This window comes from Nanorana parkeri, unplaced genomic scaffold (genome assembly GCF_000935625.1).
Source record: "Nanorana parkeri isolate BGI_ZX_2015 unplaced genomic scaffold, ASM93562v1 scaffold2509, whole genome shotgun sequence".
Taxonomy (NCBI): domain Eukaryota; kingdom Metazoa; phylum Chordata; class Amphibia; order Anura; family Dicroglossidae; genus Nanorana; species Nanorana parkeri.
In genome coordinates, this window is record NW_017308777.1 from 98,191 (window position 1) to 112,725 (window position 14,535).

At 42.3% G+C, this 14,535-nt stretch overlaps 1 protein-coding gene across 1 annotated transcript in view; it reads right to left on the reverse strand.

Moving 5' to 3' along the window:
* SORD (sorbitol dehydrogenase) overlaps positions 1–13,969 on the reverse strand; it is a 30,222-nt gene extending 16,253 nt beyond the window's left edge. Inside the window, exons 1-4 of the mRNA XM_018573734.1 lie at positions 13,768–13,969; positions 7,525–7,558; positions 2,467–2,631; positions 215–374 (exon numbers count right to left, since the gene is read on the reverse strand). Coding sequence (XP_018429236.1) covers positions 215–374; positions 2,467–2,631; positions 7,525–7,558; positions 13,768–13,836 — 428 coding nt within the window. The 5' untranslated portion in view covers positions 13,837–13,969. The remainder of the gene's footprint in view (positions 1–214; positions 375–2,466; positions 2,632–7,524; positions 7,559–13,767) is intronic.
* Between the last annotated feature and the right edge of the window lie 566 nt (positions 13,970–14,535).

Consider the following 14,535-nt stretch of genomic DNA (forward strand, 5'->3'; position numbering starts at 1 on the left):
TTGGTAGATATGATCATGGATGTTTCATCTGTAACTAAAGAGGTTGGGACGCAGGAGTGGTTAGTTAAAAAATAACAAAAAGAACAAATATTGAACTAACTATAGAGTGTGTGCTGTAAACATAGAATACATGCATGATTCATTGTAACCTGGAAAATGACTTTGAAAAAGAGAAATCAAGAACGCTAATAGCAAACCTGACAAATTGGCTTACTTATAGCAGAAGTGTGCATTGTGTGTGTAGTATCTACACAAGTTTCCATCATCGGGTGGTGTAGCACAGAAAAAAATATTGGGGGACAAGTTATAGCGACCGGTTTTGCAGAATTCATCTGTTTCTCTTGGAACTCCTGGTTCAATAGCAACTCGATCACCTGCAAAGTGTAAGCCAACATTTGACAATTAATTCTGTATAATTCAAGAAATATCACGTAAAACACCATTCATTTACATATATTACCCTAATCACTGGCTGGCAAAGTTCTGAAGCCAGCAGCGTACTTGAATCCATTTCCTCTAAAGCAGCCATTAACGCTGGGACTGGGGAAGTCAAGCTACTATCAAAAAAGAACTGGGCAGTGCTGTAGCTGAAGCTCCAGAAGAAGATATATAGACAGTGCATGCATTGACATGCCATGCCCACTCAGATGGGTATACTCTAGCTACCTACAGCCATGAGATGGCATTCGGAAATGCAGAGAACATCCCTACCATGAAAAATAGCTTGGAAAAATAGCTTTGGTAACAAAGATGTTTTTTAAGTCTGCATTGTTATTTTTCATGGATATGGAGAAGGAAGGATGAGCAAACACGGTTAGCACCAGCTTATTATAGGGGAAATAAAACACTGATTAGCTAGGAAAGTGCAACCCAGCCAATTATGTTTTCTTTCTCTTAAGAATGGCATGGGTTGGTGAGAACATACACACATATGATTGTTGATCTGGACATAAATCATCTTATGTCTATAGGTGCCACTAGCTTTTAAAGAGTAACTAAACTCAAAAACAAAAATGTAATATATTTTAGCTTATTAGTCCATAGATGTAGTGGCTGCTCACTCACTCTATAGAGGGACAGCATTAAATGAAAAGAGCACCGCATTTCTGGCAAGTACAACATGTATTTTTCTGTACTTCCAAAAAGTGTACTTGGCCTGTAAAATGAAAATGAATGCAACCACCACATCTAGTGTCTGTAACCTGCAATATATTACATTTTTGTTTTGGAGTTTAGATATACTTTAATCCTTCCAATGCTAGTAATACTATGGCAATATTACACTAGGAACACTTTCTTGAAAGTGCAAACAATAACCACCATCAGCATTACTAAAACAGTCAGAATACCTCATGGGTTCTCTATCTCTCACTGAATCCAGAATTGCTCAGCACAAAGATCTCACCACTGATCATAACATCAGTAGCTGGCAATTTTTTAAAAAGTCAGTTGCTCAGTGACTGAGTTAGAAAATTACAGGAATCACAGGGACACAGACCTTACATGTACTATGATTCACTAATTTCTAATAGCAAAAAAAATAAGGTGAATGATTTTTTTTAGCTGCAACAGTTTTGCCTGTCTGATATGACCCTTAGCACACATCAGTGTAACTTGCCTAATATTGCCTAAAGCAGGGGTCTCAAAGTACCGACCTGCGAACCGGTATCATTCGACTCGCAGCCGATTAACAAGTCAGGCACGCCGTACCTGACTTGTGCGAACATCTACATGTTCTGCATCTCTGTCAGATGCAGATCGCATAGCTGCTCCTGTCAGCACTGGCACTCACTAGCTCCTTTCGGCTGGAGCTCTGACAGCTGAGCTCCAGCCAAAGGGAAGGATTAGTAAGGTCTGCACCAGCCAAAGGTGCAGGCCTTTCTAATCAACCACTGAACCACCAGGAAATGTGCAGGTGACGGGGCTAACTTATTTTATTTGTGGGGGACAGGGGGGAAGAGGGGGAGATACATGCGGTTAGAATCCATCACTCTCGCTGGACGCATTGATCGTGCATCCAGGGATAGTCATTGATTCCTAACCACATGTAATCATATCACATGCGATTACATGCGGTGTGCAGGCGTTTGCATACAGCAGCTGTCACCTGAGCATTAACTTGAATGGGTGACAGTTGCTGCTTGTAAACACCAGATTAGGAATTCCTGCTGCAGGAGTTCCCGAATTGCACCTAAACATACAGGTGTGAATAGAGCCTTATTGTATGTGTATTTCTGGCAGCGGGTATATGGGTGTGTGTGTATCAGTGTGTGGGGGTGTGTGCGTATTTCTGTGTGTGAGTGAATGTGTGAATCTGTTGGTCCTCTATGATTAAAATAAAATTGGCAAGTGGCCCCTATGGGGAGAAGAAAATGTGTCCAGTGGCCCCAAAGTGCATTGAGGTTGAGACCCCTGGCCTGAAGGATTTAAAAAAAAAAAAACTAAATGAAATTGATGACTGCTTACCTGGCTTGAGATGAGTAACTGCAGATCCTACTTTCACCACTGTCCCTGAAGCTTCATGTCCAAGAACCATGGGTTTTTTCACAATGAAATCTCCAATACGCCCATGCTGCCAGTAATGTACATCTGAACCACAAATTCCCACTGAGTGCATTTTCAGCAGCACCTCTGTAAAATGATATAACTGGTGAAAAATATAAATGGTGACTTCTCTACAATGTGTATATTCTGCTGTATTTTGTACAATCTATCATACAAGGCGGTATATAGCTTGCTGCCTTCGACATTGTTCATCGTAATGAATAAATTAACTAGGCCATAGACTTTATTAAATATTCAGTATACCATTTCTGTAAAGGCTTATCATGAAAACAAAAGCATCATTTCATTATGTGCCCCATTCATTATGTATGTCAGTATGTCTAAAGTATCTCTAAAGGATTTTTTATAAACTACCACTAGCCAGATGGTAAACCAATGTTTTTATGGGCCAAAGCAATGTTTACATTTCTGCTGAGCTGAGAGAGTTGGAGCCAGCAGTTCAGAAACATGACTGTAATAAGTGCTTGGTCAAAAATATAAAGAAATACTTTGCTGGGCAATATACGAGGGCGAGTCAAAAATTATCTGCACTCCGGTTATATTAAAGCTTCTGTTGGCCACACTGTCTTATCAGCGTTTTCAATTCAAGGCTAGGGGTCTCCCCAGTCACTGCTGTGCAGGTGTGACTGTGTTACGACAGTTAATTTGTAACTGTGGTGCGAGAAAATATTGATATCCTATTGCGCTTGGCAAAACTTTGCCTGCGTTCCGTTCCACTGCACTCAAAAAAGAAAAAATAGGGCTTGCCATGCATCCGATCACACTACAGGCCGGTGGTTGGGGGGGTGGAAGCGGTGCCATTTAATTCAATGCACTGCCATGCCCCCTCCCACCCCAGAACGCAGGGGGAAGTTTTGTGAGGCCCACTCTGGAACGCAATGCTTTCGGTGTGAGAAAGCCTCTGGTAAAATTACATGCTTTTTGGGGCTTTGTGGAAACCAAGCTGTCTGGCAAAAAGTGACAAAAACAGATTGTAGTTATTTGACAATCTATAACATTGCCAGGGTGCTTGGACAGTTACAGAAACTGATTTTTTTTTAAATGAATACAAACGTGTTGTAAGCACCCCTGGCAATTTTATAGATTGTCCCAAGCTCTAACTCAGTCACATTTTCAAGACAGCTTGGCCTGTATGTAATTCTGAAAAAAATTTAAAAAGTGTGATATAAAAGGAATTCAAATTCTGAACACTATCCTCTGCATATATTGAGCCCTTGGAGCCTCAACTGGTGAGTCGCAACCCCACATTTACCACATGTGCCTATCACTGCACTAGGTGAGATGCTCCTCAGCCTCCTCCTAGCTCCGCACTTTCAGTTCTTGCACTGAGCAGCAATTCTAAATATGCTGTCCGGTGCCGAGTGTCAGCTTGAGGTGGGCTGGGGTATGGCTGCGAGGGAGCTCCATCCATACATATATTGCTTACAGCTCCCTCACGTGCCCTGCAGAGGTGCCTGGACCGAGAGAGACATCACATTCTGGCTCCCGGCACCACTACAGGGCACACAAGGGAACTGAACAAGCAATTCACATATGGATGGAGCTCCGTCACAGCACAGCAGCCCACACTGGACCCCAGGCTGAGTATCCACTTCAGTTCTCGTAACGTAGGGAGACTGGGTGGATCTTGAAAAAAGGAAAAAACATTTCAAAATTTTTTGGAGTGTATGTGTGTGAGAATGTCTGAGTGTGTGAGACAGTGTTTGTGGTTTTGTGCGTCTGTCAGTGTTTTGGGGGGCCTGTTCGCACTAGTACAGTGCATTAATTGTAGGGATGCACCGATACCGATACTAGTATCGATATCGGTGCCGATTCCGAGTATTTGGGCGAGTACTCGTACTCGCCCAAATGCTCCGATGCCTAGCACGAGTACTTCCGGTATCAGGAAGCCGGGCAGTGCGTCATTACAAGCTATCCGGTTTCCCGATTGGCCGGGAAGCGGCTCCATGCTCTCTCGTCACTTGTGATGAGAGAGCATGAAGCCGACTTCCCGGCCAATCAGGAAGCCAGGCAGCGTGTAATGACGCGCTGCCCGGGTTCTTGATTGGTCGGGAAGCTGGCCAATCAGGGAACTGGCCTCGTGAGGTAAGGTTACCTTACCTTAGTATGTGCAGCCTATCACCCCCGGGGCCTCTCCAGCGAGAACGCGGCCTTCCTCCGGTACCCAGCCGGAGCCATCTGGCCAGCCAATCAGGAAGCCGTGCGCCGTGTAATGACGTGTCGCCCTGCTTTCTGATTGGCCGGGAAGCTGGCTTCCTGCTCCCTCGTCATCACATGGCCGGCCAGACGGCTCCGGCTGGGTACCGGAGGAAGGCCGCGTTCTCGCTGGAGAGGCCCCGGGGGTGACAGGCTGCACATACTAAGGTAAGAGGGGACTTTCTTGTTAATCGGGAAGCCGGGTGGCGAGTCTTTACTGTGATGTTTGGGGAATTAGCTGGACCGCAGGACACAAGCTTTATCAGACAAACTGCATTTCATTTCCACAGCAGCAACAATAAACAGTAATTTCCTTCAGTGCAGCAAAACAACTTAAAAGATTGCTTCCTTCAGCATAGAAATAATAAACTGTATCGTTTGCTTCCTTCAGCACATAAAAATAATAACAGCCTCACCGGCTTGGTGGGTTTTAGTCCACAAGGTTATCACACTCTTAACTTTAGAGTTTCTCTCTCAGCCCACAGGCTCCCAGAAAGTTCGGCTGCTTCACAGCACCAGTACTTTCATCTGCTCCACAGCCTTGTCTGCAAACATTCATCAGGGCTTCTCTCTCCCTCTCTCTGTCTCTAGCCTCCTATCCTTTTGAACACACTTCCTGCAGCAGGTGTTAACCCATTTCTGTCCCTTAAAGGGACCACAACCCGAACAAAGGGAAATATACACCTCTCCCAGGACCCATCTTCTGGCGTCCTGTACATTACACGCTGCCAGGCTTCCCGGCTAATCAGGAAGCCAGGTGGCGAGTCATTGCACGCCACCTGGCTTCCTGAATGGGACTTCCGTTACTCGGTAATTGCTATCGGCGAGTACCGAAAATTTTTTATCGGTACTCGTACTCGGTACCAAAATACCGGTATCGGAACATCCCTAATTAATTGCACAGACTCACGACTTAATCACAGAGGACAAATGTGGGTCCACTGTATTAAACACATGCAGTTTTCAAAATGCAACATTTTTTCCGATAGTGGTCTTCCGCTTTCCAGTCAGATTCTGAAATCTAAAAAAAGTCTTCAGTGCAAACTGTAAAGCGACATTTTTTTGATCAAAACACAATATTGTGCAGGAATTTTGTTTGCTAATATTGCGTAGCTGGGATGTATTCATCTTTTGCAACATACATGCATTAAACTATATTTTAATAACATCTTTCAACACTTATATGGAAATTGCACAATAAAAAATCATTGCACAATCCAAGTTCTTTTGAGTAGCTGCATGCTTCACATGTAATCGCACCAAAAATGCACTGGTGTGGACTGGTGTTACAGACTGGCAGAGACACAGAGTCCTCAATCTCTTTTTCTGCAGCCCCTGTTATAATTGAACAGGGATCCTCTCTATGAGTGTTCCTGTTCATTCATAACATGAGAACAGAGTATGTTTACTATATCCACAATCAAGAATGAACAGGAGGTGATGTAGATCACTTCCTATTCATTCATAATTGAGGATAGAGTCAACATACTATGTCCTTAAATATTTACAAACACTCAGCGATTACTGACAGTGTTATTCAGTTTGGAGAAGGCAGGAGAAGTGAACATTCTAGGCCAAAATAGCTGATTTGAAAAAAATCTCCCAATTCATCACACTTTCCAGTTCAGCTATGTTGTCCTAGATTATTCACTTCTCCTGCCTCCTCCAAACTCTTCACCCTTTTGTGAATAATCCTGTAAGTGTTTGTACTTGCTCTCCTTCCTGACAGCTGTCACAATAGGCTGAGCGGTGCAGGGAGGAGAGACGCCGGACACTACCAGGGTTCTCCTCCACCCTCAGGGCTCGGCTGCCTGTGAGTTTCTTTCCTCCCCACTAGGACACAGAGCAGCGTCAAGCGGGGAGGAGAGAAAGAATGGATGCATTTACTGCTATTTTCGTCTGATATGTTTCGGCGGCCAATATATCGGTGCATCCCTAATATCAAGTTAACAAATACTACATTTGAGAATCAAAGAATTAATGAGTAAAGTTTATCACTATATGTATGCACCTAAAAATACTAGGGATGTACAGATATCAAGTCCCGCACTCGGCACAAGTACATATACAGATGCTTTTCCAGCTCCAAGACTAGACGAGAGAAAAACTAAAAAGTTAGGAGGCAGCTGTAATTTCTAAAGGAGCATACGGAGCTCCTGGGATTTGTGCATCCCTGTTTTAATGTATGATTTTATATATATATAAATATATATAAGGGATGCACCAATACAAGTACTGATACTTGTCCAAGTACTCACAGATACAAGTACTGATACATTTTTTTTTTATTGTCATGTGACAGTTTTTCTAAACCAAAACTAATGATTTCAGGACAGTGGTGGAGCGCGAGAGACAGGTCCCAGCTGCAACCCTGGTAGTTCTCGTAAAAATGGCAAGTATCGGCACTGGTATCTGAACATTTCTAAAAAATACATTTTACCACCAGAAATTGACAACCTCAAAAGCCACAATTTTAACTTGATTTCATTAGAACTTTACAGCAACAATTGTTTTCTTTATTGTTTTGAGTTGCTTAGCATCAGTCTATAAAGAGGACAAACCAAAGGAATTCCTGTTGCCTGTTCTAGATGACATTCCCAAAGATGACCAACAGTACTTCTATTAGCTATTTTGGTTGCATCATTGATGGCCCTTCTGTAGATATACTTTATAGGCAAACTTTAAACACAATCACAGTTGTTGCAATAAAGCTGAATGAATAAATTAGGAGAATGCAATTGTCTTAATTAAAAGGAAACTTACCATCTGGGCGAGGTTCAGGAACTGGACGGTTTTCCTGAGAAACGAAAAGACACAGAAAATTTATAAGTAAAACATAACTTGAACATAATACTTTTCAGCACATTACACAACAATTATGTATATAATATTGTAGATATACTAGTAGCTTGTCTAAACAGGGAGCTATAATGGCTCACTAACAACCCTGAACATGAACAAGAATGTAAAAAAAATACATTTCCCCTTCACAGTGTACAGATTTCAAGAGATCCGAGTGAATAACCCAGCTGAAATGAAGTGAGCCGATCGCTGTTCAGCTATTCACTTCTGGCTTGTACGGAAAAATAGTTTAAAGAAAAGAAAATTAAAAATAATTTTTAAAAAACGCTAGCATAGATGCCGACAAAAGGGAAACAATTGGGTGGAGCTAGCAGTGACAGCTAGCTCCGCCCACCTGTTTCCTATTGGCCGGCACCTGCCAGAGTGTTCTAGCAGGTCCTGGCCAATGTGACGTCACGGACCGCTCCGCCCCCCTTGTTATTGTTTAATGACAGATCAGCGTCCCTAGGTCATTTGGGGACGCTGATCTATCATTACAAATGAGCGGAGCGATCCGTGAGATTACGGCTGGCTCCACCCAGCTGTCATGTGTGTGGAAATTGCTCGACTTTGGCTGATCATTCGCCACGCTTCGGGTGTCACTACGGCTCAGCCAAGCTGAAGCATATGCGTTCAGATCGGCTGCTGTACGGGCTATTGTGAATAGCCCATATATCGACAGAACCGAAGGGCAGAGGCGGCCGAAGAATCAGCCGAAGCTATGGCTAGATCCTTCGGCTCCTTAGCGAATAACCCCATTTATAAGGATAGCTATGTCTGTGAGGGCTCAGGCAGCGAAGAGGATGCAGCTCTGGTACGGAGGTAAGGCTAGCTATACACTAATAGATTCTTGAACAGTGTGGATGGAATCTCCCTTCCCACTGGGCTTTTGTATTGAGCAAATGTTGAATACCAAGACAGTGCCTACATCTGACTGGATGCAGTCACTGTATGGGCAAAAATTTTCTGACCAGCTCCTTCGCGCAGAGGGGTGCCGACAAGCCACGCAATGGTTGAATTCCATTCAAGTCAGCAGGACTCGGCCTAAGTTTGACCAGTATATGGCCAGCTTTAGTAAGAATCGCATGTGGGGGGGAGGAGATGTTAGTGAAGGTTAGTTCAGGAGGGGTAGGGGGATCTTATTGAAGGTTAGTTCAGGAGGGGTGTGTATGGGGGGGTGTTAGTGAAGGTTAACTCAGGACAGGTGGGGGGGTTAGAGGATTAGGAAATGAAACAAAAATCACTATGATCTTAAAATATTTAAAGGATACTGGCGTACTGTAACAATTGTTTGGTCCACATGAACCTTTTTACCGAGTGTCTGCCCTTGAATGACCTGCCACCAGTTTAGTGTTCGTTGGAAAATGCTATCACAAGATGAATAATTGATTAATCGATTGACATGATACAGTTCTGGAGAAAATGTTTAATTCGATTGTCACAATAAAAATACATCCTTTGCTAAAGTTTATTAACCAAGGAAGCATTGGACACGTCATTTCGAGTCAATCATTACAATATTTATTCATGCGTATATCATTTTAACATTACTCATACCTAGTCTAACTCCAGATAGATAACAAGACCATAGCTGTGACAGTTTATCAAGAGGTAACTAAATATTGTGAGTACTGTGCTACTAAAATGTAGCTTTCAATTGCCTCTTCAACAATGAATTAAAGGTAAAGTTCACCCTAAACATATATTTTGTATGGGTGGACTCTGGGCAGTTGAATTAACTGGTCGTTTTTATATGACTGGGAGATTCTAGTAGCAAAATCAACGAGTGTCCAAGTCTTTTACCACCCACCGTAGAATTTCCTAATATAATTTGGAATTGATTGGCAGCTCAGCAACTGCAAGCAAGGCATCTAAAATGGTAGCAGCAAAGCCCTGCAGGTCTAAAGAAATAGGATGGCAACACACCCTGGACCCTTGCTACAAAGCCCAAATGTTTATTAAGAAGAGCAAATCACAGTGCACTGTGATATGAGGTTACTAGTGCTAGTTCACACCAGGTGCATTGAGCTGCATTAACCAACACAGGTTCACCAGATGGGCACATCAAAAAACAGTTGTTCTTTATGCGTACTGTTCAAACCATACATATGCAGTGATTTGCGCTGCGGATTAACCTCCATTTTTACATATTGCAGGTCAAGGCTGAATGTCGCTAAGTGCTGCAGTGCATAAAGTTGAAAGAACTGTTTTTTGTTAACTTGGAATAAAGTAAAAGAAAAAAAGATGTTAGGAAAGGTTAGTTCAGGAGGGGTGTTAGTGAAGGTTAGGTCAGGAGTGAAGGTTAGTGAAGGTTAGGTCAGGGGGAATGTTAGTATAGGTTAGTTCTGGAGGGGTGGGGGGGATGTTAGTATAGGTTAGTTCTGGAGGGGTAGTGGGAATGTTAGTATAGGTTATTTCAGGAGGGATAGGGGAGATGTTAGTGAAGGTTAGTTCGGGACAGGTGGGGGGTTAGAGGATTAGGAAATTAAACAAAAATCACTATGCAGAGAAAGCCGTACTATTTTTATTTCATTATGATCTTAAAATATTAAAGGATACTGGCGTACTGTAACGATTGTTTAGTGCACATTAACCTTTTTATCGAGTTTCTGCCCTTGAATGACCTGCCACCAGTTTAGTGTTCGTCGAAAATGCTAGCACAAGATGAATAATTGATTAATAGATTGATATGATACAGTTCTGGAGAAAATGTTTAATTCGATTGTCACAATAAAAATACATCCCTTGTTAAAGTTTATTATCCAAGGAAGCATTGGACACGTCACTTCGAGTCAATCATTAGAATATTTATTCATGCGTATATCATTTTAACATTACTCATACCTAGTCTAACTCCAGATAGATAACAAGACCATAGCTGTGACAGGCCTGCAAAAGTTTATTATCAAGAGGTAACTAAATATTGTGAGTACTGTGCTACTTAAATGTAGCTTTCAATAGCCTCTTCAACAAGAAATTAAAGGAGAACTATGAGGTGAGTGAAAATCACTCACCCTCATAGTTCGAGCCAACGTGTGACAATGAAACTGTCACACGTCGGCTCAATAGATCGGGAAGTGAGAAAACGTATACAGTCGCTCGCTCACTTCTCGATCATCTCCCTGCAGAAAGCTGTGACTATCAGTCACGACTCCCTGCAGGGATTCCCCCTTTCCCTGTCCGATCCTCCAGCGCTGAGTGGAGAAACGGACTGGAGAGGGGGCGGGTACAGCTGGCTCTGCCTCTAGATAGGCATAGCCAGCTGTCACTCTCGCAGTAATGTCAGGATCCGTCCCGGCTGCGGCGGTCTCAGTATACCGCGAGCTGTAGCTTGCGATATACTGAGCTTTCGGTCACGGGAGGACGCTAGTATATGTCCTCCCATGACCCTTAAGAGAACTATGGGGAAAAACACTTACCCCATAGTTCTCTTTTAAAGGTCTCTACAGAATGTCGCAAAGTGCTGCGGTGCATAACGTTGAAAGAACTGTCTTTTTGTTAACTTGGAATTAAGTAAAAAAAAAAAAAAAAGAAGAAAATAAATATAAACGGTTACATTGCATTGTATCACCCCTATACAACACAAGCAAAGCATAACACACACAGGCTGGCATGAATGGGTCCTTCATTAAGGTTTGGTGTATGCACCAAAGGTCCAGGATTTGCTGGTGACATATTTCTTCTATGATCCATACTGTTCAGTTCGGTATGATGTGTGATTGGGATATATGAAGTGAACATAGATGAGTCATTATTGTTTATGATAGGTTTATCTGTAGTGTGGCATATGCAATAATATACATCTGACTTATTCACAAGAATATTGTCTGCTGTAAGGATGCCATGTATCTTTATTGGGTACAGCTATGTATGTTTTAAACTTTTTAGTGATTAACTTTTTGCTTAGTTTGCTTCAATATCAGATTGTTGAATACTAGGGATACACCGATACCGTTTTTTTCGTATCGAGTACCAATATTTTTTTTTTTTCGGTACTGGCTGATAGAGTACCGGTGTCGTGTGCCCAGATTATCAGGAAGTCGGGCGGGGATCATGACCCGTCGACCGGCTTCCTGATTGCCTGTGAAGCCGGTGTTCTAGCGAAAGAGCACCGGCTTCACCTGTTGAGGCTGCCTGGCTTCTTGACCAATCAGGAAGCCGAGCAGCGAGTAATGACCCGCATCTCAGCTTCCTGACTGGCTAGGAAGCGGGCCTCACTTGTGCCTAGGCAGACTGGCTTCCTGACCAATCAGGAAGCCGGGAGGTTGGTCATTATGTGCCGCTCGGCTTTCTGATTGGAAAGGAAACCGGCTCCATGCTCCCTCTGCACTTGCAGTCAGAGGGAGGCAAGTATTGGAGCATACGAGTACTCGCCCAAATACTCGGTATCGCCACTGATACCAATACTAGTATCGGTGCATCTCTATTAAATACTCTCAATCCTTTTAGAAAGTTGTCCTTTAAAGTAACACTAAACTCAGTAGTTAAATCTTAAAAATGCATTCAAGTACCTGAACTATTACCAAAAAAAAATGTATCTTATTTGTGTACCACTCAGCTGTAGATCGTCAAATCATCTCTGAATTCATGCTGACACTGTTCTTCCTTCTGGATGGCTACGTTTGTACCCCATGGTCCCTGTGTGGGTTATAAAGTAGTCACCGCTCCAAGCTCATTCCCGTGATGGACTATAATCTCATGTTTAGTTTACTCATTTGAATTGGGATTGTAGTCCATCACGAGAGCAAGCTTGGAGCTGTGGCTTCTTTGCATCACACACAGGGACCATATGGAACAAAATAGCCACCCTCCAGAAGATAGAACAGTGTCAGAATGAATTCAGAGATGATTTGAGGATCTACAGATGAGTGATACACAAATAAGATACATGTTTTGTTATTGGTTAGGGTACTTGAATGCATTTCAAGTGCAGCTCACCTGGTAAAATACTACACCTTCCTCCCTGCAAACTTCATTGTGCAGTGCTACCTCTGTAAAGCCTTTGGAAGCAAAACCCCCAGTCGGGTCCTCTTCCTACTTCTCTCAAATGCTGCAGCCCCATTTATTCCTATGGAAGAGTTGTACTCCACTGGATGTTTAAAGACTCATCTCTTCAGGGAAGCCTTACCCACCTCAACCTAACCACTGAACCATCACGTTCTCAAACAATTCATCCCCACACAGCTACCTCCTCATGTATCATTTGCCCCTTCCTTTTAGATTGTAAGCCCTCAGGGGCAGGGCCCTCCTTATCACCTTGTCTTGAACTGTATTGTGATTGCAATATCTTCTTTATATTTTAAAGTGCTGCGCAAACTGTTGGCGCTATATAAATCCTGTATAATAATAATAATGTGTGGAGGCTTGCATGAGTACAGCTCATCCATAAATTCAAATCTGGCTGTAACATGTATGCGCAGTCATTTGTGGACCCAGCCAGGATGCTTTCCATGCATTGCAGCGAGGAAGGTATTTTACAAGGCAAGCTGCACTCAGGGGACAGGGGGGTTTACTTAAGGAAAACTGCACTGGAGGTACAGTTTTCCTTGAATTGCTGAACACTTCAATTGCTTTTTATTTATGCATTTTGTGAAGGAATTACAATACTGCCACACATCAGCAGAAAATATAAGGGCACAAAAACAGTGGTAGAGGCCAGTGCAAAGAAAGAGTATAGATCTACAGCCTTTTGTGGGATTGCTCCAGATTAGGTCACAGATCTCATGCTTGCACTCAGTAAAGCATAACAGCAAACACCAACACCAGTCAAATAATTATTTTAATGATGGATAGAGTGTGGAAATGTTAGAACCTCTATCAACTTCACTTTTGTTTACTTTCTGTAACCACATCTGGGAGATTCCTCCTCACTTCCTGTTTGTTTACTCAGGTAAGGAAAAACAGGAAGCACGTGGAATTTCCCAGAACAAAGACAAAGGAAGCAATAAAAAACATTTTTTAGTATAGTAAGATGGTTTAGAAACCACAGACAGTACTTTATAGCTGACTGCGCCCTCATGAGGGAGAGTTACCCTCACTTCCTGTTTAAATGATGGGTGTCAGACAGGGCAGGGAGAGAAGGGAAATCTCAATAAACAACAAAAAAAAGGATTTAAAATATAAAAATGAATCAAGGTCACTTAAGGTGAATAAAACGAGATTTACCAGGCGAAGATCTCCAACTCCATGGACTACTACAGACAAGTTCTCTTCAAACTGCTTTGTGGCTGCCATGTTTCTTCTCCCCCCGTATTGCTCTTGTGTGTTCTCACTTTGTCTGTTGCAGTGGTATTGTCAACATCTGAGTTCCAAGTTAAACTTTTACCTTAGCCTTCTGTTTGCCAGATATTGTTTTAGATTTTGACCCCGTCTACAAGAGAGGGCCATTGGTTAACGTCATTAGCAATCTGACTTTGCTTAGTCAGTTAAAATTATCATTTCTAATAGTTGTGTATTGATATTTATTAACATTTATGCCAAAAGTCTAGTAACTATTAAACTTTACAAAACACTCCTCACACTCAGTATATTACAATATAATATATTATACGCAAAATTTTGACTTTAACGGAAACAGTTTATTGCATGTATAATCGTGGAAATGGGGCTGGATAAAGCCCAGGAGCAGGACAATGAACCTGATAAAAAAAACATTTTCTACTCTTGTTACTTTATACTAGGGATGCACCGATACCAAGTACCGTACTCGGTACAAGTACAGATACTTTTCCAGCTCCAAGACTAGAGAAAAATTCAAAAGTTAGGAGGCAGCTGTCATTTGTAAGGAGCACACGGAGCTCCCGGGATTTGTACATCTCTGTTTTAATGTATAATTTTGTTTTTATGAACATATATAAAAGGGATGCACCGATACCAATTTTGCAAGTACAAGTACTGATACTTACCTAAGTACTTACGAGTACTGATACATTT